Genomic DNA, 25,710 nt, shown 5'->3' with positions numbered 1-25,710 from the left:
ACAGTTAAGAGAACTGCCTGTTCTTCCAGAGGTCCTGAGTTTAATTCCGAGCACCCACATAGTGGTTCACAACCTTCCAAATTGCAGTCCTATGTATTCTGATGACCTCTTCTGGTGTGCAGATGGACACACATACAATATACCATATGCATCATGTGCATAAATAGTCCAGGCATAGTGGCACATGCCTTTTATCACAGCACTCTGAGTTCCAGACCAGCCTGGTCTATAGATCAAGGTTCACATCATCCAGAGATACACAAAGAAACCCTGACTCAAAAAACCAAAAATAAATAAATAAGTATATAAGTAAATCTTTCCTAAAAATTTGCAATGTTAATACAATCTTTTTGTAGGTTGTAGAAACCTTAGCTATATGTCTTTTATTAGAAAGCCCCGACCTTTGCATAAAGTACAAACCACATTATTTCTTACAACAGTTTATTATTCTATTTCCACTTGAGTCAACAAGCTTAGACATGATTAAAGGAGCAAATTGTGTTTCCTGAAATCAGGTTTTCCCAAAGGGCCCTTTTACTGTTTCAATAAGCTTATGATATGTGTCCATTTTCCTTAGGTATATGAAAATAGTAGAAGCCCTACCAACCTATGGAGTTCATTACTATGCAGTGAAGGTAAGTACTTCTGATATCCCAGTTTTCTACAATGCTCATCAAGTTGTGCAAGGCCCTGAACAGCAGCAGCTGTCTAAAACAGTATCTAAATGTGGGTGTGAGCTGTGTCTAGAATTTACAGTGTTTTTAATTATCTTTTACAACATTTCTTTATTTGCATGTGTGTTTGCCTGCATACATGCAGTGCCCACAGAAGCCAGAAGAGGTATCAGATTCCCAGAAACCTGAGTAAGAGATGGTTGTTAACTACTATGTGGGTGCTGGGGGCTAAACTCTGGTCCTTTTGGAATACCAGCCAGTACTCCGAACTACTGAGCCATCCCTCCAGCCCCAAAATTTCAGCATTTTAAATAAAATTGTTATTATGTTTTAAGTCCATTATCATTTTAAACAAATAATAAAGCAGAAAATTTTTGCAAAATGCTGCATTGAGATGCTTTTCTGTCTTCTCTCTCTCTGTCTCTCTGTCTTTCTCTTTCTCTCTCTCTGTCTCTGTCTCTCTCTGTGTCTCTCTCCCTCTCCTTCTCCCTCCCTCTCCTTCTCCCTCCCTCTCCTTCTCTTCCTCTCCCTTTCTCCCTCTCCCTCGCTCTCTCTTTCCCCCTCCCTCTTTCTCCCTCTCTCCCTCCCTCATCCTTCCCCTCCCCCTCCCTCCCACCCTGCTTCCCCTGAATGCTGGGTATTGAACCTAGGACCCATGGCATCACGACGTACTGAGTCCATATTATACCACCGAGTTTGACCTGCAGTTCTAGGTCGTTCTCACATCTGCCCTTAGTGGGTTTTTCCCCCCCATTATTCACCTCTTGGATGCTCCCGGCTCCTTATGTGGTCACCCCTCTGTGCGACAGTCATGCCAGTCTTCAATGTTCCTGTGAACATCTATGGGAAATGCTAAAGATTTTGCACATTTTACAGCATCACGCCCTCATCATGTGCTTTTTCTTCTCATGTTGGCAAGCAGGAAGAGTCTGGCTAAGAACTGTTTTGATAATAAAGAATGGAGCATAGATGAAGGGAGTTTTGTTTGAGAGAAGCATAGTTTTATAACTGATTAGCTCTTTGGTGACTTATGATGTCATGGTAATGTTGACATCTTTACCATTGCAGATGTAGGGAAATCAGATAATACACACGTTCATATTGAGGACACCTGTGCTAAAAATGTGTACTAATTGAATCTTAATTCTCATGGATTCTGCTCTGTATATACATACATGCCCAAGCCTAAAGTTTTCTGTCCCTCTCTCAGTGAATTCTTTTAATTGGGAAAAAAAACCACAATAAACAAATTTAGAAACACATTTTATATATATCTGCACTCCTCAGATGTTGTGGAACTGTTCAGTTCCCCAAAAGATATTCTTACTTCTCCCCTGTTCATTGTCCATTGTATTCTGAGAACAAGGCTTGGAATCTCTGTTTTCTCCTGGTAATCCCTTGGAAACTTTCCACACCTTAGAGCTGGTTGTTTAACTAAGAGAACAAAGAGTCTTTAAAAAAAAAAAAAAAAAAAGAACTTTGTACTGGATTAATTCTTGGTTGAATTCAAATTTTTTATTCCCTCCAATGTTTAATCAAAACAGTAATGCCTCAGTCTTTTGGATGATAATAGCAACATTGGCTCGCTCCTGTGTGTATTATTTGAAGAGACCCTAAGAAGATATTTTAACAAGTTTTAGTGTGGTTCTGTTTACCTGGGCAGATTTAATTTGCCTTGTTGATACTGGTTAAGGAAAGAAATTGACAGATAGGGCTTCCCCCCTAGAAGACGTAACCGTTAGATCGTGGGTCTCATGTGCTCTCTACCTTTTAGGACAAGCAGGGACTTCCATGGTGGCTTGGGATCAGCTACAAAGGGATCGGCCAGTATGATTTACAAGACAAGGTGAAGCCTCGGAAAGTAAGTGTGAACCACTGCAGAAACTCAGGAGAACCTTGAATGTTCTAGAAACGAGAAGGTCACTTTCAGGGCCACCTTGAACACTCTCTGCTACTAGCCAACTTTGCCGAGTGAGCTGTTCTACGGAGGCTACTTGTGTTACATGTAACTTTTAAAAATATGTCATTTATGCACAGTCTACACAGTTCCTCAATGGGCTCTCACGCAGCACAAACTGATTCTTCTGCCTCCACCTCCCAAAGTGCTAGGATTATATGTGTGTGCCACCACACCTGGCCATATCTGGCTGTCGGTTCCAAGGCAGTAAATAACCTAACATGAGGGTGTAGGTACAAAAATAACATGGCTTACAGCCCCTACACTTTGATTTAAGCCCAAAGTTTTTCCAGTGATTATTTCTCAATAAAATGGTTACAAGCAATCTTCCCACAATTGTAGCTAATTTTGCTTATCTTTATTTTCACTCTCTTTTATATCAAACATATCTGCTTTCTGTAAAGAAAAAAAAAAAAAAACAACTTAATAGGTTAAAGGGCCAGACTCTATCAGATTTGGGTTTTCCAAAGCTAAAGAACTTAGTACTTATTGTCATATCGTTGTAATCCTGGTATCTGAGAGGCAGAGATAAGAGAATCAGAAGTTAAGACCATGCTACTATGTTGTGAGTTGAAGGTCAGTTTGGGCTACATGAGATCCTGTCTCCAAACAATTTAAAATAGAGGGGGGAAAAATCCCCTTGATCACGAAGCTTGTCTACATGCACAGATGTGTACTGTCACCGCCTGTGAATTGATGGATATGTATAACCGTCCAGTGGCCATTGGTCTCCTTACGCACTAGGTGAGCTTGCTCGGCTGCCATCTCTGCAGGCTATAGGAGTCAAGCTGTGGCCTCTTAAAGACAAACCGTGATCAGCCTCCCTTCCTCATCTCAGCCCGGCATCACAGTCTAAAATAATTCCTGCGTGTCCAGTTGTCTCCTGCTGTGTTCTTCATAAAGCGACCCTGGGAGCAAGCTATGCACTGTGTCTTCAGAGACTCCTTCCAGTACTGGTCAATGCTCAAAGTCCTCCTTGGGTTATGAAAACCAAGCCTTTCTTGTCCCCATTCCATGGTTATGACACTGACACAGATAAAGTGGAAGGTTGCGTTGGCCAGACCGTGGCTCCCTTTCCCATGTTTATCCAGCTCTGCTGGGCCAGACTAGTTCGGCGTTGAGGCTGCCTCTTAGAGAACTATTAGCAAAAACAATAAAGCAGCATTTAACTGCCTGTCTACCCTCCTGTGCTGCTCACACAGCTAGCCTGTAGTTTATGTCAGCCCTGTGAACATCTATTGGAATAAGGAATGCTGGGGATCAAATCCAGGGCCTCGCAAAAGCCAGGCAGTCGCTGCATTCCCCAGCCCTCCTTGCCACTTTTAAAAGCCACCTAGCTAGCATTCCAGTATGTGGATACATATAATCTTTTTAACAGAGTCTCTCGCTCTCTTGTGATCCTCCTGTCCACCCTCCACCCAATTCTGGGATTACAGGTGTGAGCCACCACACCTAACTAAGTACTAATTCTCTTTTGATGGACATTACAGTTTCCACTGTGGGTGGGGCCGAGAGCTCAGGACACAGAGCACAATAAAGAGTGCTAGGCAAGCCATTGCCTATCTTGTTTTTTTAAGGTATAGCTCACCTGTATTACTATGGTTTTGCTCATTAGTCTGCCCTGAAACTTTCCTTTTCTGTAAAGAACACATACGAGTCTGGTTCAGTTTTACTAAACATATTTGCAAACTCATAATCAACTAGAAGGGCTTGATAAGCACTAAGCACAAAATTCTCACAAGATGGAAATGTTTCTTTTTTTTTTTTTTTTTTTTTTTTATTCTTGTTACATCTCAATGGTTATCCCATCCCTTGTATCCTCCCATCCCTCCCCCCCCCCCCATTTTCCCATTATTCCCCTCCCCTATGACTGTTCCTGAGGGGGATTTCTTCCCCCTGTATATGCTCATAGGGTATCAAGTCTCTTCTTGGCTACCTGCTGTCCTTCCTCTGAGTGCCACCAGGTCTCCCCCTCCAGGGGACATGGTCAAATGTGAGGCACCATAGTACGTGAGAAAGTCATATCACACTCTCCACTCAACTGTGGAGAATATTCTGACCATTGGCTAGATCTGGGAAGGGCTTTAAAGTTTACCTCCTGTATTGTCCTTGGCTGGTGCCTTAGTTTGAGCGGGACCCCTGGGCCCAAATCTGCCTATCATATTGTTCTACTTGTAGATTTCTAGGACCCTCTGTATACTTTTATTTTGCTATTCTCCCATGCATCTCTCATTTAGAGTCCCAATAGGATGCCTTCCCCTCTGTCTCAGTTTCCTGGTAAGTGAAGGCTTTCGTGTGACATGCCCCTTGGGCTAGTATGCAGATATAAGTGAGTATATACCATTTGATTCTTTCTGCTTCTGGGTTAACTCACTCATTATGATCATTTCTAGCTCAATTCATTTATCCACAAATTTCGGGAATTCCTTGTTTTTAATAGCTGAGTAGTATTCCATAGTGTATATGTACCACAGTTTCTTTATCCACTCTTCTACTGAGGGACACTTAGGCTGTTTCCATGTTCTGGCTATTATGAATAAGGCTGCTATGAACATGGTTGAGCAAATATTCTTCTGTGCTGGAGCATCTTCTGGGTATATTCCAAGGAGTGGAATAGCTGGGTCTTGAGGGAGCCCTATTCCCATTTTTCTGAGATAGCACCAGATAGATTTCCAAAGTGGCTGTACTAGTTTGCATTCCCACCAGCAATGAAGGAGTGTTCCTCTCTCCCCACATCCTCGCCAGCATGTGGTGTCACTTGAGTTTTTGATCTTAGCCATTCTGATGGGTGTAAGATGGAATCTCAGAGTTGTTTTGATTTGCATTTCCCTGATGACTAAGGAGGTTGAGCATTTCTTTAAGTGTTTCTCAGCCATTTGATACTCCTCTGTTGAGAATTCTCTGTTTAGTTCCAAGCCCCATTTCTCAATTGGGTTATTCGGTTTGGTGGTGTTTAATTTCTTGAGTTCTTTATATAATTTGGATATTAGACCTTTGTCAGATGTAGGGTTGGTGAAGATTTTTTCCCAGTCTGTAGGCTGTCGCTTTGTTCTCTTGACAGTGTCTCCTGCCTTACAGAAGCTTCTCAGCCTCATGAGGTCCCATTTATTAATGGTTGACATTAAGGCCTGGGCCGTTGGTGTTCTGTTCAGGAAGTTGTCTCCTGTGCCAATATGTTCCAGGCTCTTTCCACTTTTTCCTCTAAGTGGCTTAGTGTCTCTGGTTTTATGTTGAGGTCTTTAATCCACTTGGATTTGAGTTTTGTGCAAGGTGACAAATATGGGTCCAGTTTCATTTTTTTACACATAGACCTCCAGTTAGACCAGCACCATTTGTTGAAGATGCTATCCTTTTTCCATTGAATGGATTTGGCTTCTTTGTCAAAAATCAAGTGACCATATGTGTGTAGATTCATATCTGGGTCTTCGATTCGATTCCACTGATCAACCAGCCTGTTGCTGTGACAGTACCATGCTGTTTTAATTACTATTGCTTTATAGTACAGTTTGAGATCAGGTATGGAGATTCCTCTGGAGCACCTTTTATTGTACAAGATTGTTTTAGCTATTCTGGGTTTTTTGTTTTTCCATATGAAGTTCAGAATTGAACTTTCAATGTCCTTAAAAAATTGTGTAGGTATTTTGATAGGGATTGCATTGAATCTGTAGATTGCTTTTGGTAGGATGGCCATTTTTACTATGTTAATTCTCCCGATCCATGAGCAAGGAAGATCATGCCATCTTCTCAGGTCATCTTCAATCTCTTTCTTCAGAGTTTTGAAATTTTTTTCATACAAGTCCTTCACTTGCTTAGTTAGAGTAACTCCTAGATATTTTATATTGCTTGTGGCTAATGTGAAGGGTGTGGTTTTCCTAATTTCTTCCTCTGCAAGCTGGAAATGTTTCTTAAAAAACAACAACAACAACGAGCAATCTCAGCACTCCTCCACTGCAGCCCCTCCCACTCGCCGAGTTCTTTCCTTAATAAATCTGCATTCCTAGTGCATAGAGAAACAAAAATGAGCAAGCAGATTTCCTCCTCAAGTACTGGTGAGTCAGATCCGCACAACAAATCCTGAGCTCCATTTCCTCTCTGGTGCTCATGACTCACTGGCCTTGCTTTACACTCACAGCTTCATAAAAATCGGTACACATTGCTTCACACCGATCACAATCAGGCAGGCTTGTCCATTCCAGAGTCTAGACACAGGTCAGGAGCCACTTCCTTTTTTTTTTTTTTTTTTTTTTCAATGTGCAGTTTTCCTCTTTCATTCTCAAGACCTGCCACTCACTTCTGACAGGATGTTAGATGTCGCCTTGCGCTGTCACCTCCTTGCCTTCTTCATCATCCCAAGTGTCCACTCTGCTGTGGTTTGCTTCCTGTTTGTTCAAAATCTAATGGTGGGTCTTGCTTCCGTGGACTTATTGCTTTCTGTAACCTACTGATCTCAGCTTGGGGCAGGAGCGTGTTCTGCAAGGCTCTTTGCTGGCCGGCTTGCAAACGTTCCAAGAATGCATAATTTAAAGGGTTGTGAGCACTGACACCAAAGAAGACTAATGCCTCAGCATCTGGGTGTGCAGCAAGTTCTCCAGTGGCCCTGAAAGAATCCAGGTCATGCTGACAAACTAGTGGAATGCAAGCTGTAGGAACAGCCTTAGGATGCGGGGTCTCCTGAGCCATGGACCTACCTCGTTGGCGTAAAAGTAAACCAAGAGGGAGATGTACCAAGAATCAGAGACTGATGCCAAAAGGCTGGTTAAAAGGGGTTGTTTAAGGCCTGTTGTCAAAGGCCTACCAGCCTTTCTAGATAATCACGTCTGTTAATTATTGCCTCTAAACGTTGGGGACCATGTTTGTTTTACTATCAGGACTCTAGCAATCGCTGTTCATTTAGTCTAGCTTTAACTTTTTGCCAGTCAAGGGGCTGGGCAGAGGAGGGAGGCAACAAGTGGTTTTCTGTCAGTGAAGCACCATGATTTGGGCCAGAAGTTGAGGAGACGTCCTCAACCCTAGCCGTGGTGTCTATTCTCTCTGTGATCTTCCTTCTGTGTATGAATTTGCACGTGTTTGTATAGAAAACTGTGTGTATTTTGCCATGCTGAAGATCCAGCCCGGGGCCTCCAGCAGGCTAAGTGAACACTCTGCCACTGAGCTAAATCCCCAACCCTTATTTGCTGTGTGATCTTGAGCACAGTTTTTGTCTCTCTGTAAAGTTGTCTTCCTCAGTTTGAAGAGATGGCTCAGCAGCTAAGGGCACTGGCCGCTCTTCCAGAGGTCCTAAATTCAATTCCCAGAACACACTGTCTGCAGCTGCAGTTCCAGGGAATCTGATGTCCTCACACCAATGCATAGAAAATAAATTATTTTTTAAAAAAAGAAAGAAAAGAAAATTGCAATGAATCTACATTTTTCAAAAAGTATCTTCCTCATCTGCACAACTGTAATCTTACTAGTTACATGGGGGCGGGGCGTGTGAAAACTACTAAATGAGATAATATTCTCCCTCATGCCGGATAAATAGCTATCACTAGGGAACAGTTAATCATTCCTTAGGCACAAGGGAGGCAGGCAATTAAAAGGGAGTGTGGGAAATATTTCTTGGTTACTAACAGAGACCGAACCTTTGTCACAAAGCAACCCCAGCGTATTAGAAGTCCCTCTCCCCAGTTTGTTAACCATAATGCATGAGGGTGTGCTATATATGAAAAGAAAAATAATTACTGAGTTTATGACAGGTTCTCATGTACCCGAGACTGGCCTTGAACTTGATGTGTGTCCAAGAAATCTTGAATTTTTGATCTTCCTGCCTCCGACCCGGATCACAAGTGTATACCACCATGCCCCATTTAATGAGTGGCTGGGGGTTCAAACCTAAGGCTTGGTGAGAACTAGGCAAGAACCCTACCAACTGAGCCAGCCCCTCCTCTTCTGTTTTTATTGCCCACTTAGTATTTTGAGAAGGGGGGAAAATGGCTTTCACCAGGAACTGGACAGCGCATCAGGGGGTGAGCACTGCATTAGTGTGTATGTCATGACTTAATTCTAGCCTTGCAGCTGGGACTTCCTCTGGGAAACAGGGCCTGGAGGAGAGCAGAAGTGGGAGACTGACATGGCACTGCTCATCAAGGCCACCCTGATAAGTGCCTTTCAAGATTAGCATCTTTTTACATTATAGCATGATCAGAGACCCTGGTGGTGAACACCATCAGTTAACTGATTTTTTTTTTTTTAACTGTTAGAATTCCCTCATGCCTGGAGGTGGATGTGTTAAGCAACACACACAAAAATCCTTCTGTTTGCTTGTCATAGCAGCACCAGGCTCACTCCTTTACTGAAAAGCAGCAGCTTGATTTTTTTTCTAATCACAGACATCTTGGCTGTTTGAACTTCTTGCTCCTTCTACCCCCAGCTTGTCACCATGGGCCACACAGAAGGTTCTTTTATTCCAGAGCAGGGCTAATGCTAGGGGACCAGGAGAGCGTGTGCTGTCCATTCAGTGTCTGGTGTGGAGGAGAAATGCTGGATTACCAAATGTGGCTAGGAGACCAGTCCATCCTGTTGGGAAAGTGTGTAATTAAGCTTCAGCCACACCAATAATCAATCTGATTGTTAAAACCTGCAGAGCTGGTGGGAGGACACCGCCAACCCTATAGCATGGATTTGAAATGAGAACCAGTTCTGCATTCCCACTGACCAGCTGGGACTGTGAACCACCACTCAACCTCTCTGTGCCCTCGTTTTCTCAGCTGTGTAGGAGCCCAGTGGGCTAATGGGACTTGTTCTGAGTGGACGCGTCCCCCTTTACCCCATACTTTGCCTCATAGTACGACCTCTCCCTTCACCTCTGGGCTTGCTCCAGTTAGGGTACGAAATTCTAGGATGAGAACTTTCCAAGATTTAGTTGTCTTGTTGAAGAAGGTGAAAGGCATTCCAGAGCAAGCCCTCCAGGAAGTCCCTGTCTCCTTGGCAATGGGGGAGGGGGGCTTGGGAAGTATTGTTTTGTCTTGATGCTGGCAGGCTGTGGCCAAAGCTATAACTCAAGTTGTTTTGTTACCCAAAAAGAAATGTAAAAACATACTCTGGAGGAGGTAAGTTGTGGAAGCTAGCCTATTTGTTTCTCTGAAAAATATTCTCAAGAGATGGTTGGTAACGAACAAGTAAGCAAAGAAATCGTATAGTTGTAAACTTTGAATTGCCTCTGGTAGGGACTGTTGAGATGGAGGGCGAATCGTGGCATGGGGAGGGGACACTTGGTGTGTGGAAGGATGGCCTCCCTGAGAAAAGTGGCATTTAGGCTGAAACCTGAATGGTGAGATGCTTGCAGAGTGCAAGGTGGCTGATGGGAAGGAGGGAGGGGGAATGTTTAAAGGGGAACTACCACACCTTCAAGAAGAAGAGGATTCCTTGTATAGGAATGTCAGGTGATCTCTGCAGAAGATGAAATGGCTCTGTAGAACAAACGGCCACATACCCACTGGTCACCTTCTTACTAGATATTACCCAGGCCTTAACCAGTGGTAGAATTGCTGACACACAAAGAAAAATGACATGTAGAGTTGGAGTTGTTGCTCAAGTGGTTTCCTGGAGTTGGCAGGGTGCTTGCCTACCATGTATGGCATTCTGACTTTGATCCCCAGCACTGCATAAAGCTAGCATGGTAGAGCACACCTCTGATCCCAGTGCTCAGGAAATAGAGGTATGAAAATCAGAAAATCGGTGTAATTTTTAGATTCAGAGCAAGACTGAGGAACACTGAGTCCCTGTCACAGAGAGAGGTGGTTGGGGGAGGAAGAGGAAGAGGAAGAGACAGAGACAGAGACAGTCATAGAGACAGAGACAAGGAGTACCTGGTCATCTATAGTGATATCTGAGAAGAGCACCATGCCAGGCCTGGTTGTCTGACACACATACCTATGTTCCCCCATGCAAGTTGGAACAGGAAGGAAGCCAGTACCTCAGCCCTGGGAGGTTAGAGACTTGGCTACAGGGAAAACTTGAGAGAGATGACATCATTTTATAGATGCTTGGGCCTTATATGACACAATTTTTTTTAATACCCAGAATTTCTTCAGCTAAACTTACTTTAAAAATTTCCAACATGTTTAGCCAATTGCGTGTGAGGGGTGACATTTTATGTACACACGGCCATGAGATCACACCCGAAGAAAATAATTTTCAGACTCTGAGCGCGTCCTGTCGCGATCTCTTCTGAAAGTATTTGTACCATAATTGCTACTGTTTGGCAGGACCTCTTCAGTCTGGGATTGTTAGTCTCTCTAGCAGGTAACATATGTGTTTAGAAAAGTTCCTGAACAACCATGTCGCTCCTAAAAGTATGATCTATGTGAAAGGAGCAGAACCCTGAAACTTACTGTTGTAGAGCAAACATCTAAAAGCATCTTTATTTACATATCCTCGCTCTCAGCAGCTAGATGAAGCAGAAGATACAGCCCCTATCTCAGTGTGTCTCAACTCCAACTGGATTACTATTTCCTTTGAGGTGTGGGACAGTCCTGCACATAGGAGGACAGGGCACAGTGTCTGTGTTGTCCCGACAGCATCGTCCCTGCCTTGTAACCACTAGCCAAGCCTGCTCCCACCACCAGATGGCCTGGAGGTGGGATGTGGGTGGGGACTTGTTCAGTTATCATGAACTCCAAAGCACTAGTGAGTGAGGTTGAGGGACATACCAGTCACAGGGCAGGGCACATCTGTCAAATCCCAGCACTTTGGGAGCTGAGGCAGGAAGATCAACATGCCTCAAGATTAGCCTTGGCTGTGAAACCAACTCCATTTCAAGAAGGGCTTTGGTCCTATTCCACAAGATGGCTGCCATATTTGCCCCTCTGTTGTTGTTGTTGTTGTTGTTGTTGTTTCTTAATCTTAAGTATAAAGAAATTTACTCTTCCCTTTCTTCTTTCCTTCTCCTCTCTCCCTCCTCCTGTTAAAAATATAACAGCTGTCCCTATAGAATCCTCCCTGAACTAAAAAAGAAGTGGCGTGCTATGGAGCTATGCTGAGGTTTGGGATCCTGCCTGTGGTTACATGTGAATCCCAGGCCCATTCCTGCTGACTGGGTGTCTTGGCCAGTGTAGTCACACCTCTGTAAACTTTTGTTTTCTCCTGGTTGGGATTTAGCTTAAGCTGATGGTGCTTCCAGACTCTGTGCATATGGTTTGGGGTACCCCAGAGGACATTAGCAGCATCTTTATTCACCAGGTGTAACCTTTAGAAGAAGTCATTGATGCCTGGTTTTTTTTGCTTCACATCACACCCAGGATCACACACACCCCCCTCACCCCCGACCTCCCCCAACCCCACCCCATCCCTGTCCCCTGTGACTCATTGATGTACCTTGGCTGTGACTGTCCTGAATTTAGTCATTTCCATTTGAATTTGCTGTTAAATGATTAACTTACAATAGAAGAGCAATGAAAAGTCCCAACTCCTGTGACGTCAGTTCCTACCCTACCTTACTGTCACACCTGAGTATAACTTTACTTGCAGTTTGTCATGATTTAAAAAAAGAACTGGATGTTTTCTGTCCAAAGTATCCCCTGGGGGGTGTGGGGTGGGTCTTATGACCCTCAAGCAAACCCCCTGCCCTAGTCAGCAGGTTCTCCAGCATTCCTCTGCTTGTTGGGGCTCATTCCTTCTTCCTGTCTACTCCAGACAGACTTGGCTGCCCAGTCTCTGTGTGGGACAGGCAGATGCCCCACCCCTCTGTACCTCTGCTCCTCAGTGACCTCCAGGTACTGGTCAGAGGGACAGATTTCCTCCCCACAGAGGATGCATCAGGAAATCTCCCAAAAGATCCATACTTCCAGCCCAGTGTGGTCATAGAAATGGAGACTCTCAGAAGTGGAGGCCTGATGACACAGCTATGTCAACATAATAACTGAGATGTTTCCTCTGTGGAAAGACAGATGTGGAGCCAGATAGCTCTCGCTGTCTAGCTCTGTTTCTGCTTTTCAATGGCTGTCAACCATTTAGTAACAATTAGCCAAGTGCACAGCAAGCCCTTCATAACACATTAGTTCAACCATTCACTGATGTATATTCCAGGCCAGGCTCTGGGCCAAGTACCCTATAAACATAAACTTGTATTTGGATAACCTTTGTGGCCAGGCATTTATCAGAAGAGGAAACTGAGGCTTAGGAAAGTTAAGCATCCCGCTGATCAGCACAGCTCTGAGTAGTGGATCCGATTGTAATCCTCGAGAGGCTGGATGGTCCTGTGTATGTCTGTGCTTGCTGTGAGGGATGAGACCTGCTCAATGCTCAGCCACAGAAGCATAGGACGTCATCCGTAAGAGGTGTTCAAAAAAAATACTGTTGAGCCAGGCAGGGTAGTGCAGACCTTTAATCCCAGCACTTGCGGGCAGAAACAGGTAGATTACTGTGCATTCAAGGCCAGCTTGGTCTACATAGTGATTTCCAGGACAACCAGTGTTAAATACTCTCCACATAGCATGCATGGGAGAGAAGGGGGGAGGTGCCCCAGGAGAGAGAGAGAGAGAGAGAGAGAGAGAGAGAGAGAGAGAGAGAGAGAGAGAGAGAGAGAGAGAAAGAAGAAGAAAGAGAGAAGAGAGAGAAAGAGAGCGCGCAACAGGTAGCAGGTTTGTCCTTTTATATCCTGGGCTCCTGGACCCACCTGGTGGTGGGCAGCCTGTGATGACATCAGAGGTTGCTAAGCAACCTAGAGGCAACCTATTTATATACCAACAACCAGGACCGTGACTAACAACAACAGCAACAAAAATACTGTCAGTGAGAAGGAATGAGTGAAAAATCTACTAGTATACATCAGATCGGTTTCCAAGAAGGCCTTCAGGACTCCCACCCTTTTATAATATCAGTCTGTTTTGTTTTGTAGATTTTATTTATGTATCTTTTGTGTGTGAGAGACTTTTGCTTGCATGTATGTCTGTGTATCACATTGTGTGCCTGGTGCCCTTGGAGGTCTAAAGAAGTCAACTAGACTTACAGCTGCGAGCTGCCCTCTGGGTGCTGGGAACTGAACTCAGGTCCTCTGGAAGAGCAGCCAGGGCTGATTCATCTCTCCAGCCCCAATTCAGGTGGAAATGTGGCAGAGGTAATTTCATCCAGTTTTTCAAGAGTTTATAAATGAGTGGGATATAGCCAAATAGCAGTTAATGAGTTCAGCAAAATGCCTTAAATATTTAAGACGCTCTTTCCTTTGAGTAATGTATCATAATGTGGCATTTTCCCCTCTAAAGCTTTCAGCTTACTTTGTATCTAAACAGGAAGAAAACATCAAATGTACCCAGTATTTTACACAAGTTCATCTCGAAAACAGTATTTGATGCCACCACGCTTTTCCACCTCAGTGTTTAAATCCTTGACTCTTCCTTGTTGGAAGATAGATAATTAATGGCTTTGAGATATGTCATCCTATTGTGATTTCTTGATTATATCCTCATTGACATTATTTATGCTCCCCTCCTTTCCCTGCTTTATCTGTTTGTTTATTTTTGCAATATCAAAGTAACCAATGACTGTTGTCTGTTATCTAGTCTCTGCTTCCTTCTGTACTGCCAAAGGGGACAACCTAATCTTTGCAAATGAGTCTACAGTAGAGAGCCATCTGGTAGACCTAGTTAACAGGCTTACTTTCACCCTTCAGCTATGTCCCTTTTGCAACTAACAGCATCAGTTCTAAAAGCAACAGATTCTTAACCGCATGGCTTCTACTAACTGCGCATCAACAGTGAACATTAACTCAAGACAGCTTTAGGAAACACATCCTTTCCATATTCTGAACCCTTTTGAAAACAAATCATGTTCCTCCTCTTCTTGTCTTCCTTTTCCTTTAAAGTCTTCAGGATTAGAATTTTTTGATTTGGGCAACTTTTTTTTTTCTGTCTTAGTAGAAAAATTACAAATGTGTTTGTGTGCACATGCATGCATGATGCTTCACTGTCTTAACTCGTAGACACACACAATGCCTGACAACTGTCCTCGCAGTAGGGAATCTGGAAGGGTACAACTGCTTTCGTTTCGCCTCCTTTGGGCCTGGATCTTTTCCTCACATTCAGCATTCCCTTGGCACCTTCTTCATTTCACAGACATGAAGAGCCCTCTTTATATGTTTCACAGGCCACAACACCAAGCAAGAGTTTCAAACCGGGCGGGTTGCCTTGGCTTTTCCCTACCAATTTCACTTTCCTCTGTTTCATTGGTCTGAGGTCTCTACATGAGTTTGTCCTGAGGGAGTCGTTGGTTTACTCTTTGTGCTATGCCGTGGGACAAGAGAAAAGCCTGTGTCCTGGTTGAAATCCACAGTTGGTAGTCTGTTAGATCCCAGACATTTGTGTGCCCTTAAATGGCATCCACTGGGGTGTTTTTTTTTTTTTTTTTTTTCTCTCCATTAGCACTTTCAGAGCCTCATCTTACCCACCTGAAAGCAAGGACTCAGAAACAATTGACAAGCAGTAATGGAAGAATACTTGTACACACTTCAACAAAAGGAAAAACCGGCCTATCAAATCTTACATCTAATTACCAGCTAGATCAAACACAAATACAATAAAAGGTATTTGTAGCGACTGTAAGTGTTGATAGGATCACACTGATAGTCACTAGGAACTTCTAAAGGATTCCCCAGATGACCGAGATCTGGGCTCTGAGCAGACAGCCAGCCTTCATTTCATAGCCAACTTTCTCATAATTTTGAGAAATAAGTTATTATTTTGAATTTTGAGTTATATTTTAATTTTAGACTACATTTTTGAGGACAGAGAGAGAGAGAGAGAGAGAGAGAGAGAGAGGGAGAGAGAAAGAGAGAAAGAAAGCAGAAAGCAGGCAAAAACTGATTCTGTGAGTTTAACTTCACCCCTGAAGTTTCCTATCCTGCTATACACTTGACCCGGAGGAGTCCACACTGTTAGCTCAGTTTGTGTTGTTCCGGTCCACTTTCATACTGTTCCGGGAGGGCGTGTACCTAAAAGCACCTTTTGCATAACTTTTTAAGATTTCTTGGGGAGAAGGGAGCTCTTCTGACACTCAAAAGCCCTGCCTGTCTCCCATAACTTCTTTTGCAAATCCAGTTGCCAAGTAATTATTTCCAATTCTCTCTGGAAAGAACTAGAAGCCCTTGGGTTTTAAGTAGGGTTTCTGCTTGCCGGGCGCCAGCTTGCTCTCTGTTCTGGGCAGGCTGAATGGAGTCAGCCTAGCATTTCCCATTTGTAAGTGATAAGAGGGGGAGGAGGCGGCTCTCAGAGATCAGGTTTCAAGTGGAGCCCTGGTTTTATGTGTGTGGGAATGGACGTAAAGGAAAACACAGCCAGGCGGCCTTCTGACTCTTCCTGTTGGACCTGTTCGAGTGCCAGTGAGTAGACCTGCGTAAAAAGGTTTTCCTCAAACAGCCTTGGGTGAAATTCGTGCCTGAATTCAAAGTCGGCTCACCTCCCAGGAAGTGCCGCGGGAGTCCAGGCTGCCCCACTTTATTAGTCTTTTCGGAGAAAACTTACGAGAGAGAACCCTGGCTCCCCTCTGCCTCACGGGAAAGAGTGTGCTGGGGAGGTGTCCCACGGTAGAGTGGTTGATGTCAGTGGTGTGTCAACCGTGGGAGGCTCGGTTTGTGAAACCGAGTTACACCTAAGCGTCTTATGAAACTCAGAAGGTACCGGAGCTACCATCGGGGTAGGGAGGCAGACAGGATCCCGGGTCTTACTCTCACGTTTCTGCCCCATTTGGGGTAACATTCTGGATTGAAGTGACAACCTCAACTTCACAGACACCGTAGGACATTGGTATGTAGCTTTATGTGTTTATTAATACTTTGAAAGTGGTGAGTGGGGCAGTCACAGACAGCCGGGTACATTGGTGCATGCTGGACTATTGTGCTGTTTGGGTCCAGGGTCCAGTCTGGTCACTTTGTCCCGAAACAAACCTACAGCTCAGCCCATCTCTCTGTGGTTTGTGAATAGCTTCTGTTCTTCGGGGAATGTGTTAGCTGACTGTGTGCTGCAGAGCAGTGCTTCCTAATTAGACAATTAACTGTGTTCTAAGAGGCTTTGAGTATCACTTCAAGGTGGAGGCAGACCCTGGTAACAGATGAGGTTGGAGAAGACCACCCTGTCCAATAGGCAAGCTTGTTAAGCCTGCATCAGCCCAAACCTTAGTGAAAGGGTTGGAAAATATATGTATGTATGTATGTATGTATGTATGTATGTATGTATGTATATCCAGGTACAGTCAGTCCTGTCAATATGCAATTTTATCAAATTATTTGGTTCTTGGAAAACACATGTCCAAATGTCCAACAAAGTTTGTTTCTCCATCCAAATGGCAAATCAGTCCTGAGTCCAGGTCTGAAACACAGCTGGACAAAGGCAGAGAGAAAGGAGAGAGGTTGAGCACTCTGACCACACCTGGAGGCTCTTAACTTGAGAAAGCCATAAGAGTCAGCCCTCAACCCAGCCCCAGCAGATTCCTGGCACTCAGCTTGAGTCACCTAGGGGTAGGTGAGAAGCTGCCGCCAAGGAGAAGCTGCAGGACTTAGACTCACCTCAGCCTGGGAGTCTCTTTTACTTTCACTTTGCACGCCATTGAAATGTTACCTCTGATCTTTATTGAAACACCCGCTCAAATAGCTTTCCATTTTTAGTGTGCCGTCTACCTCACTTACAGTAATCGACGCAGGTTTCCTGTCATACAGTTGAGTCGGGGTGGGGGGTGGGGGCTGGGGCGGGATGAATATGTGTCCTTCGGATCCTCGGTTTTATTGTTCAAGGAAGATTTACTGGTGAGGTGACGTTTACCAAGCAGACATCAGGGAATAAAATGGTTTCGGGTTATAGTCGATTTGTACAAAGTTGCTAACTCACCTGTTTGTGCTTGGTGTTGTCAGTGTACTTGTAAGAGAATTTTGCAATCATTTGGTTAAGAGGCTGACTTACGGACTTAGTAAAAAACAAGAGTAATGAAAGCTATGCGGTCTTCTTAATTTCTTTTAGTTATTTCAATGGAAGCAGCTGGAAAATTTGTATTTCCGTGAGAAGAAATTTGCTGTGGAGGTGCATGACCCACGAAGGTAAAGATCGGGTTTTGTAAGAATTGTGCTGCTGTAAATGTATGGGCATAGCTTTTCCTATTTGCTTTTATTTCTCTTGGAGAGTTACCTCCAAGTGGAGTCACTGGGGTCAGAGTTAACCTTTAGGGTAACTTTCAGGCATTTCCAAAGCACTGGGCTGCTTTACATTTCTACTGGGGATGTATGGGGTTCCAGTGTCTGCATATTCCGTCTGGCATTTGTTAGTGTGTGTGTGTGTGTGTGTGTGTGTGTGTGTGTGTGTGTGTGTGTGTGAGATCTTTAACTATAATATTTATTCATTGTTGAGAGCTTCACATACATATATACACTGTATTTTGCTCACATTCCCTACCACTCCTCCCCGTGACACTTTCCCAACCCACCCCTCTACCTAATTCATGTGCTTTTTTTTTTTTAAACCTCCTGCGTCCAATTTGTGTGTACATATATCCATGGACATTGGGCCAACCACTGGAGTGGGTCAATGTACAGGGTCTGTGGTGGGGTCAATGTACAGGGTCTGTGGTGTGTATTTTACAGCCACTTTGGTATTATGAAATAGCCATGGTTGTTTGAGCTACATTTTCCTTCAGGACTAACCACGGCCAGAGCCTCTTTGCAGGGGTTTATTGGCCGTTTAAGTTCTTAAGGGAATTATCTATGGTGATGCTTTATTTTTATTTTGAGTGTTTCTGAGTCCTGAAAAAAAAGAAAGAAAACAACACAGTTGTCAGGGTTATTTGTGTGAATGCAAGTCAGGATGTAGGTTCTCTGAGAAGTCAAGAAGCACCCGCACTTCAGTAGTTGCTCTTTGGAGCTTACGTAGTAGTGTTTGGAGGTCAGAGGGACAGGAGGAAATGGCTGTGACAAAAGATAACCCAAGGAGATTAGCCCGTTCTTAGTAAGAACCTTAGTCCCCCACCCCCAACACACACACACTCTCACCACTGCTTGCTTGCCTGCGGTAGTCGCACTTCTTCCGTGGTTTCTAATGAGATGTCATTGTACGGCTTCTCATTTGACTAACTCCCCATCCAGCTGTGAGTGTGTCAGTATTTACACAGAGGTTGCTTTGGGGCTGGTTGGTTTTAGACGCCATCAGAGCCTCAGCCCCCATCAGGCAAAGTCTGTGCAGCTGAAGGACAGAGGGAAGGAAGATGCTGTGTGGCAGCATTGCCTGCTAGGTACGCACCGTGTGTCGCTGGCCCAGGGGTGAATAACCATGGTCTTCCGTGTTTTAGGATTTCAGTGTCCAGAAGAACTTTTGGACAGAGTGGCCTGTTTGTACAGACCTGGTATGCAAACTCCTCTCTTATCAAGTCCATCTGGGTAATGGCCATTAGCCAGCATCAGTTCTACCTGGACCGGAAGCAGAGCAAAGTGAGTAACTGCAGGTGTTTCTTTGCGAACAGAAGCCAATCCTTTTCTTTTCTATTCTGAAATGAATTTTCTCAGAAAACATATACGCAAAATTAAAAAAGAAAAGTTTTAAGTTTTTCTACTATGTTGTTTATATATATATATATATATATAATATTTAAAAATTGTGAGATTCGGCATACATACGCTCCTACTGTGGTGACATTGCTGGTGACATTTAAAAGTTAGTGGCTGAATCCTGAATAGTTAACCAAAACCTTCCATGTACAAAATTAAAGTTTCCTGTGTATAAAGTGCTAGTTTAAAGATTTAAATTGCCCATGTTGACATTTTGATTGCATGGTAACTTAATCGTTGTATTGATTTAAGAATGTGACTATGCTAATTCTATTTCAATGCTATTTACTTCATAGGCAAAAATTCCCTCAGCCAGAAGTTTAGACGATATCGCAATGGATTTAACAGAGACGGGAACACAGAGGGTCTCCAAGCTAGTGACTCTGGAGGCAAAGAGTCAGTTCATCATGGCAAGCAATGGCAGCCTGATATCCTCAGGTATCTTTCTTCCTTTTCCAGAAAGTATAAGTGCCCTCGCGCGCTCGCGCTCCCCCCTCGCCCCCCCCCCCCCCGCCGCCCCCTCTCTCTCTCTTTCATGTTTGGTATAAATCATTTCCAAATACATCTTGTTGAGGAAAAAACAAAACAAAACATTTTATCGATATGCAACAGTATACACAGCTTCGAATAACATTTTTATTAATTTATCATAGCCCTGGCTAGCATCCAACTCACAGATATCCTCCTGCCTCTGCCTCCTAAAGCCCCACCATTTATAGTTATTTATATATTCAGGCTGTATAAATAACACGAGATGCAAAGATACTAAGCACCAAAGGTTGTCCTGAAAGATGTTTGCTCCCTGCTAGGTTTTGATGTTGGTGATTCTCCACAACATAGAAAGTTCCGCATAAACACAATCACAAGTGTCTCGTTCACAAGCTGTAGTCGCTGGGCCTAGTCCTTTCCTTTGTGGGAATTCTGCAGTCTCTTGTCACCAAGCCTGTGTAACGTCACCAAATTGACTTGTCTTAACTAAAACCCTCTCAGCTTGTGGATGCGAAGCAGTGGGGTTGTGGATGGGGGACAGGTTCCTTTGCGTAGAACATTCTATTGCCTTGCTTGCTTACCTTCTTTAAAAAAAAAAAAAAAAAAAAAAAAAAAAATATATATATATATATATACACACACACACACACACACACACACACACATATATATATATATATACACACACACATATATATATTTTGAATGGGACCATCTTCCCTTCACTCTTTAAAAAAAAAATGCAGTTTCTCCTTGTGTGTGCCTGAGCCACAGCTGCAAAATGCAGAAGCCATTTTCTTACCAGGCTCTTTTTGATGCCCAAAAGCATGTGAAATGTCCCCAGCTTCCTTTCATTATGTTCAGCAACAAGGAGAAAAAGAAATAAAAGCAGCATTTGGGAGCAACCTGCCTCCCTAGCCCTTTGTCCCTCACTCAGCAAGGAAGGAAATAGTCCGCGTGTGAACCTCCCTGCCCTGCCCCCCGCCCTAGGTTCTCAGGACTCAGAAGGCATGGAGGAGCAAAAACGAGAGAAAATCCTGGAGCTCAAGAAGAAGGAGAAACTGCTGCAAGAAAAACTCCTGAAGAAAGTTGAGGAGCTGAAGAGGATCTGTCTGCGTGAGGCAGTGAGTGTGGCCTCGGCCTTGCCGGGCCTCTGCGTTGTTGGGTGGCTGTGCTCTGTGGTCGTTATGGACTCTTGACCCTGTCCCATTTTTATACAGGAGCTCACGGGCCGGATGCCCAAGGAGTACCCGCTGAACACAGGCGAGAAGCCCCCGCAGGTCAGGAGGCGAGTGGGGACCACGTTCAAGTTGGATGACAACTTATTGCCTACTGAGGAGGTATGAGCTCTAAGCCATCCTGTGTGCAAGACACAAGAGCTGCATGTTTAGTATCTGCCATCTGCATCTTTGGTTCCAAGGCATGCAGTAGATTTTTCTCTGAGCCATGGAACTGGATAGAGTAGACCAAAGGGCACTCTTTCTCTCATGCACACTTGGAGCAAAACTGAGTGTCTTCCTATTTTGTTCCCTGTGTCACGGAGAACATTAAAGGAGCCCTGTGTATAAGTTATAAATGGTATTACAGAAGCTAGGAGCGACTTCTAGCTTCAGACCCTTTCACTTGAAGCCAAGTAGCCTTCAGCGGAGAGTTTCAGTTCACCTGGAAACTGAGAACGAAGGTGGGAGTCCCCTGTGAAGGCTGGCGTAAGGGCTAAATGAGATAACACCCATACAGCATTCAGTATAATTAAGTTAAAAAGGGTTTGATGGCCAGTAGGATGTGTGCTTTCTGGATTGCATATCGTGCGCAATTATGCCGTTATGACCCACCCCATGCTTCTTCCAGGGATGTCACTAGCTCAGCTTCCACCCATAATAGTCAAGTTTTGGTCTTTGCCCAAGCGCCTGCCTGTGCATGTCGCTCTGACCTAAGTGGCACATGGTGTGTCGTTTAATCCTCAACACACTTTCACGAAGTGCATTTCTTCCTTTCACAAATTCAGAAGACTATAAAGCGTTAAAAGATCGTTTGTGAGTAGTCTATTCAGTCATGCTGTCAGGACCAGCCAGAAGGAGCAGTCAGACCCAAATGACGTGTCTATAAAGCTCCCTGTGTGAACGTAACATTCTGCACGAGTGAGTCACAGGGTAGTCTCTTCTTTCTGAAAACTAGCCTTAGCCCAGCCAAGTGAATGAATGCAAAGTCGTTTTCCTCCTTAAAAAGGAAAAGGGGTTGGGCTATGAGAAGGTGCAGTTAAGCTCGGTGAGAGATGTCTTCTGGGAGGGTATCTGAGGAGGCCTATGTGATTAAGACTTGGACCGTTTCATTCCCAAAGGGTGTATTCTTCAGGGACATGCAGGAATCTTTCATTATTATCTGAAAATAATGCGAGAGAGTGACTGTGTGTGTCCATAAAAATAAAGCAGTGTCATTGTCTACACCCAGGATCCGGCTTTACAAGAACTGGAGAGCAATTTCCTGATCCAGCAAAAGCTGGTTGAAGCTGCAAAGAAACTCGCCAGCGAGCCGGACCTTTGTAAAACCGTGAAGAAGAAACGAAAGCAGGAGTACACGGATGCTGTGAAAAGGCTGCAGGAGATTGAAAACTCCATAAACGAATACCGAATCCGCTGTGGAAAGAAGCCCAGCCAGAAAGCCACAGTTACCCTACCAGGTTAGTAAGAGGGGGCTGTCAGCAGGCCCCGTACTCAGTTCTCCTGCTGGGAGGTGGTGTTCTTCCATTTCTTCGCTTGGTAAAAGACAAAAGAAGAGCATCAAAAACAACTGTCCCAGGTAAATGTGGTTGGATTTTCAGTGCAGAAGGCATGGTGAACTCGATGTTTGGTGGCAGGCTCACCCGCCGCTGTTCCATGTGACAGGATTTGAACTTTCAGGATGAAGGCTCACAGGGGATGCCAGTTCATGATAAGACAGGCTCCCCTGTAGCTGGACTGATGTCACTTCTGCAGATACTTTTCAGGATGCCAGCTGTTAAGGATGCTGAGCTTTACTGTAGTCCTTTCTGCAAGGCGTTTGAATGCGGCAGACCCTGCATTTTCTTAGAGACTCATTTCTGCACATGTGTGGGTAGAGAAGAAGCCTTGTGATTATCCCATTTCAAGAGAGTATTTAAAAGTAGGCAAAATGGTAAGTGATAACAGGCAATGTGGGAAGACGAGAGATAAGATTGTAACCACAGGGTAATCCTGACTTTGTATAACCTGCACACAACAGGCGTCCTTAACCACTGAGCCATCTCTCCAGCCCGTGATGGTGCCCTCCTCCCCAACTTTATGTGTTAACACCTGAGAAATTGAGATCATTCCTCCACAGGATGATGTGTTATAATCATTACTGGTACCTTTCGTTTTCACTGGAACGTGGAAGAATCATACATTTTCTGTTGGATAAACTGCTGTAACTGGTTTGAGAATAGACCAGGCTTAGAGCCTGTGATTTGTAAAGCTGAGACATGACTTTTGGGAAGTAAATAGACAGGCAGACATTAACACACAAATATTAGTTCACTACAGCGGGAGAGTTTAAATGCGCAGTCCAGTTGGTTTGATGGTCTTTGCAATCTCTGCCTCCAGACCTGTGTAATGAACAGTGTGCTTAATGTTCATGGCCATTTGTCACAGCCAATTCACCCTCAAGCTGTGCTAGACCCAAGTGTTCCCCTCTTTGGGGGCTGACATTTGGGCAGCAGATGGTGCCACTGGCTGAGCAGTTATTGGATAGATGTTTCTGTAAGTATACGCGGCAGCTGACTGTCCTGGCACCTCGCCTTCAAGTGCAACCCTGTGTCTAAGAGAGAGTCCGCCTGGCTCTGATAAAGACTAGCATTTGAGTTTGAATGAAGACAGTCCCTCCATAATGGCTTTAAAGCTTACACCAAGGTGTTGTAATTGACTAGACCCTTCCACCAAAACAGTGGATGCTGAATATGAAATGATTTGCAAAATCATATCAACACATCCAAGATGGCTCTTTTTTTTTTTTAACCAAATGGGCACTAGAGATGCTTAAAGCACTATGGCTGTCATTTCCAACCAGACAGCCAAGTATGGGTACTAAATCTAAGAAGTGTAGGTGGTATTTATCTAGCATTTGCTGTATGCCTGGAACTGGCTACGGTCCGCACAGCATTCGTTAATCAAAAAGCTTTGTCATCCTCACTGCAGAGCTGAGCCCAAAGATTCGCACTGAGATGAAGCAACGGGCCCAAGTTCCAGCAGATGATAAATGACAAAAACAAGAAATAACTCAAGTCTCCTGATTCAGAGCTTCTTAAGTAGAGACAATTTTGCCCTAGAGATATTTGATGATATTTGTGGGTATTTGGGAGTTGTGAAAGTTGAAGGTTAGGTGTACTGCTTCAGGTCTGTAAATAGACATAGGTTCTACAGTGCACAAAGAACAAATATGGAATGCCATTTCCTTTCAAGGTAATAGACAATATTGTAAACCAGTTTAAGACCCAAACTGCCAGGTGGTGGTGGTGCACGCCTTTAATCCCAGCACTCAGGAGGCAGAGGCAGGTGGATCCCTGTGAGTTCGAGGCCAGCCTGGTCTAAAAAAGCGAGTCTAGGACAGCCAAGGCTACACAAAGAAACTCTGTCTTGAACCCCCTCCCCCAAAAAGAGAACCAAACTATGTGACTATTAATCCTAGTCTAGGTGATACAGTGAGGAGCTGAAGATGCAGCTCAGTTGGTATTGCCCAGCATTGCATGAAGCCCTGGCACCACATAAAACCAGCCACAGTGGTGTTTGCCTATAATCCTATCCCTTGGGACATGAAAGTAGCAAGGTTATTATTAGTTATGGAGAGAGTTAAGGAGCACTGGGGGCTTCTATATAAGACCTTCAAGGGCACCAAGAAATAGAGGGGTGTCAGGGAGATGAGATTGAGAAAGTAAGGAAGGAGAAAAAAAGAAATATGTAGTTGACCCTTCCATCCTGAGATTCTGCATCTGCAGACACAGGCATCCTCAGGTCAAAATATCGGTGGGAAAATTGTCTTTGTACTAAACACATTATTTGATAAATGTTACAATATAGCAAATATGTATGCAACATTCACTTCATGTTAGGAATTGTAAGTAATAGAAATAGTATTCATAGTATGCAAGAGAATACGGGGGCACCCTCAGATTGCTTATCCTTGGGGAGACCAGGGACCAGGCTCTCCTCTGGATACCGAGGAATGACTAATCAATTCTAGCATCTGTACACTGGGTCAGATGCTTTTTATCTCCAGTAGAATGTAAGTGATTCTGACAACAGCTAATTATTCTTAATGCACTGTAATTGCTTACATTTATCTAAATGAGAATAAAATGCACTCCATTGAAAATTGCTTTGCTGAACTCATTCTAATTGTATAAATGCACAATTATTCTAAAGGCAATTATTTTTATTCACAGAAGATATAATTCCATCTGAAAGCAGTTCTTTGTCAGACACCACCTATGATGATCGTAAGTGGCTCATTTTTTATTTAAAAATATTAGATACTCTGAAGTATGAAGCTTGTTTGTTTGTTTGTTTGTGCTGATTTTTCGAGACAGGGTTTCTCTGTATAGCTTTGGCGGTTCTGGACTCACTTTGTAGACCAGGCTGGCCTCATACTCACAGAGATCTGCCTGACTCTGCCTCCTCAGTGCTAGGATTACAGGCATGCACCATAGTACCTGGCTTTTTAAGACTTAATTTTCACTTTTATTCGTGTGTGTGTGTGTGTGTGTGTGTGTGTGTGTGTGTGTGTGTGTGTGTGTGTACACCCAATGAGATTGGATGCTCTGGAGCTGGAGTTACAGGCCATTTTGTGAGCCTTTCTGACCTGGGTGCTAGGAACTGAACTTAAGTCCTCCAAGAAAGCAGTAAGCACTCCTAAAAACTGACCCTGCTCTCCTTTTCCTAAGATAATGTTTTAAATGTAAGTAAATTTGGGCATAGGATGCAGGTTAGTTGGTAGAAGGCACAATCCCCTAGGTTTGATCCCCAACATTAAATAACCCTGGTATGACG

General features: G+C 44.0%; 1 protein-coding gene across 4 annotated transcripts in view; it reads left to right on the top strand.

Moving 5' to 3' along the window:
* Nucleotides 1–25,710, top strand: part of Frmd4b (FERM domain containing 4B) — a 313,962-nt gene that overhangs the window by 272,551 nt on the left and 15,701 nt on the right. For all 4 annotated transcript variants that reach the window (XM_051154965.1, XM_051154962.1, XM_051154963.1 and 1 more), the window contains 9 exons: nucleotides 578–635; nucleotides 2,449–2,535; nucleotides 17,613–17,689; nucleotides 18,931–19,069; nucleotides 19,483–19,624; nucleotides 20,666–20,799; nucleotides 20,896–21,015; nucleotides 22,124–22,352; nucleotides 25,107–25,160. In XM_051154965.1, coding sequence (XP_051010922.1) covers nucleotides 578–635; nucleotides 2,449–2,535; nucleotides 17,613–17,689; nucleotides 18,931–19,069; nucleotides 19,483–19,624; nucleotides 20,666–20,799; nucleotides 20,896–21,015; nucleotides 22,124–22,352; nucleotides 25,107–25,160 — 1,040 coding nt within the window. The remainder of the gene's footprint in view (nucleotides 1–577; nucleotides 636–2,448; nucleotides 2,536–17,612; nucleotides 17,690–18,930; nucleotides 19,070–19,482; nucleotides 19,625–20,665; nucleotides 20,800–20,895; nucleotides 21,016–22,123; nucleotides 22,353–25,106; nucleotides 25,161–25,710) is intronic.

This window comes from Acomys russatus, chromosome 13, assembly GCF_903995435.1.
Source record: "Acomys russatus chromosome 13, mAcoRus1.1, whole genome shotgun sequence".
Classification (NCBI taxonomy): domain Eukaryota; kingdom Metazoa; phylum Chordata; class Mammalia; order Rodentia; family Muridae; genus Acomys; species Acomys russatus.
Note: the sequence above shows the minus strand (reverse complement) of the source record. Positions and strands in the feature narration are given on the sequence as shown.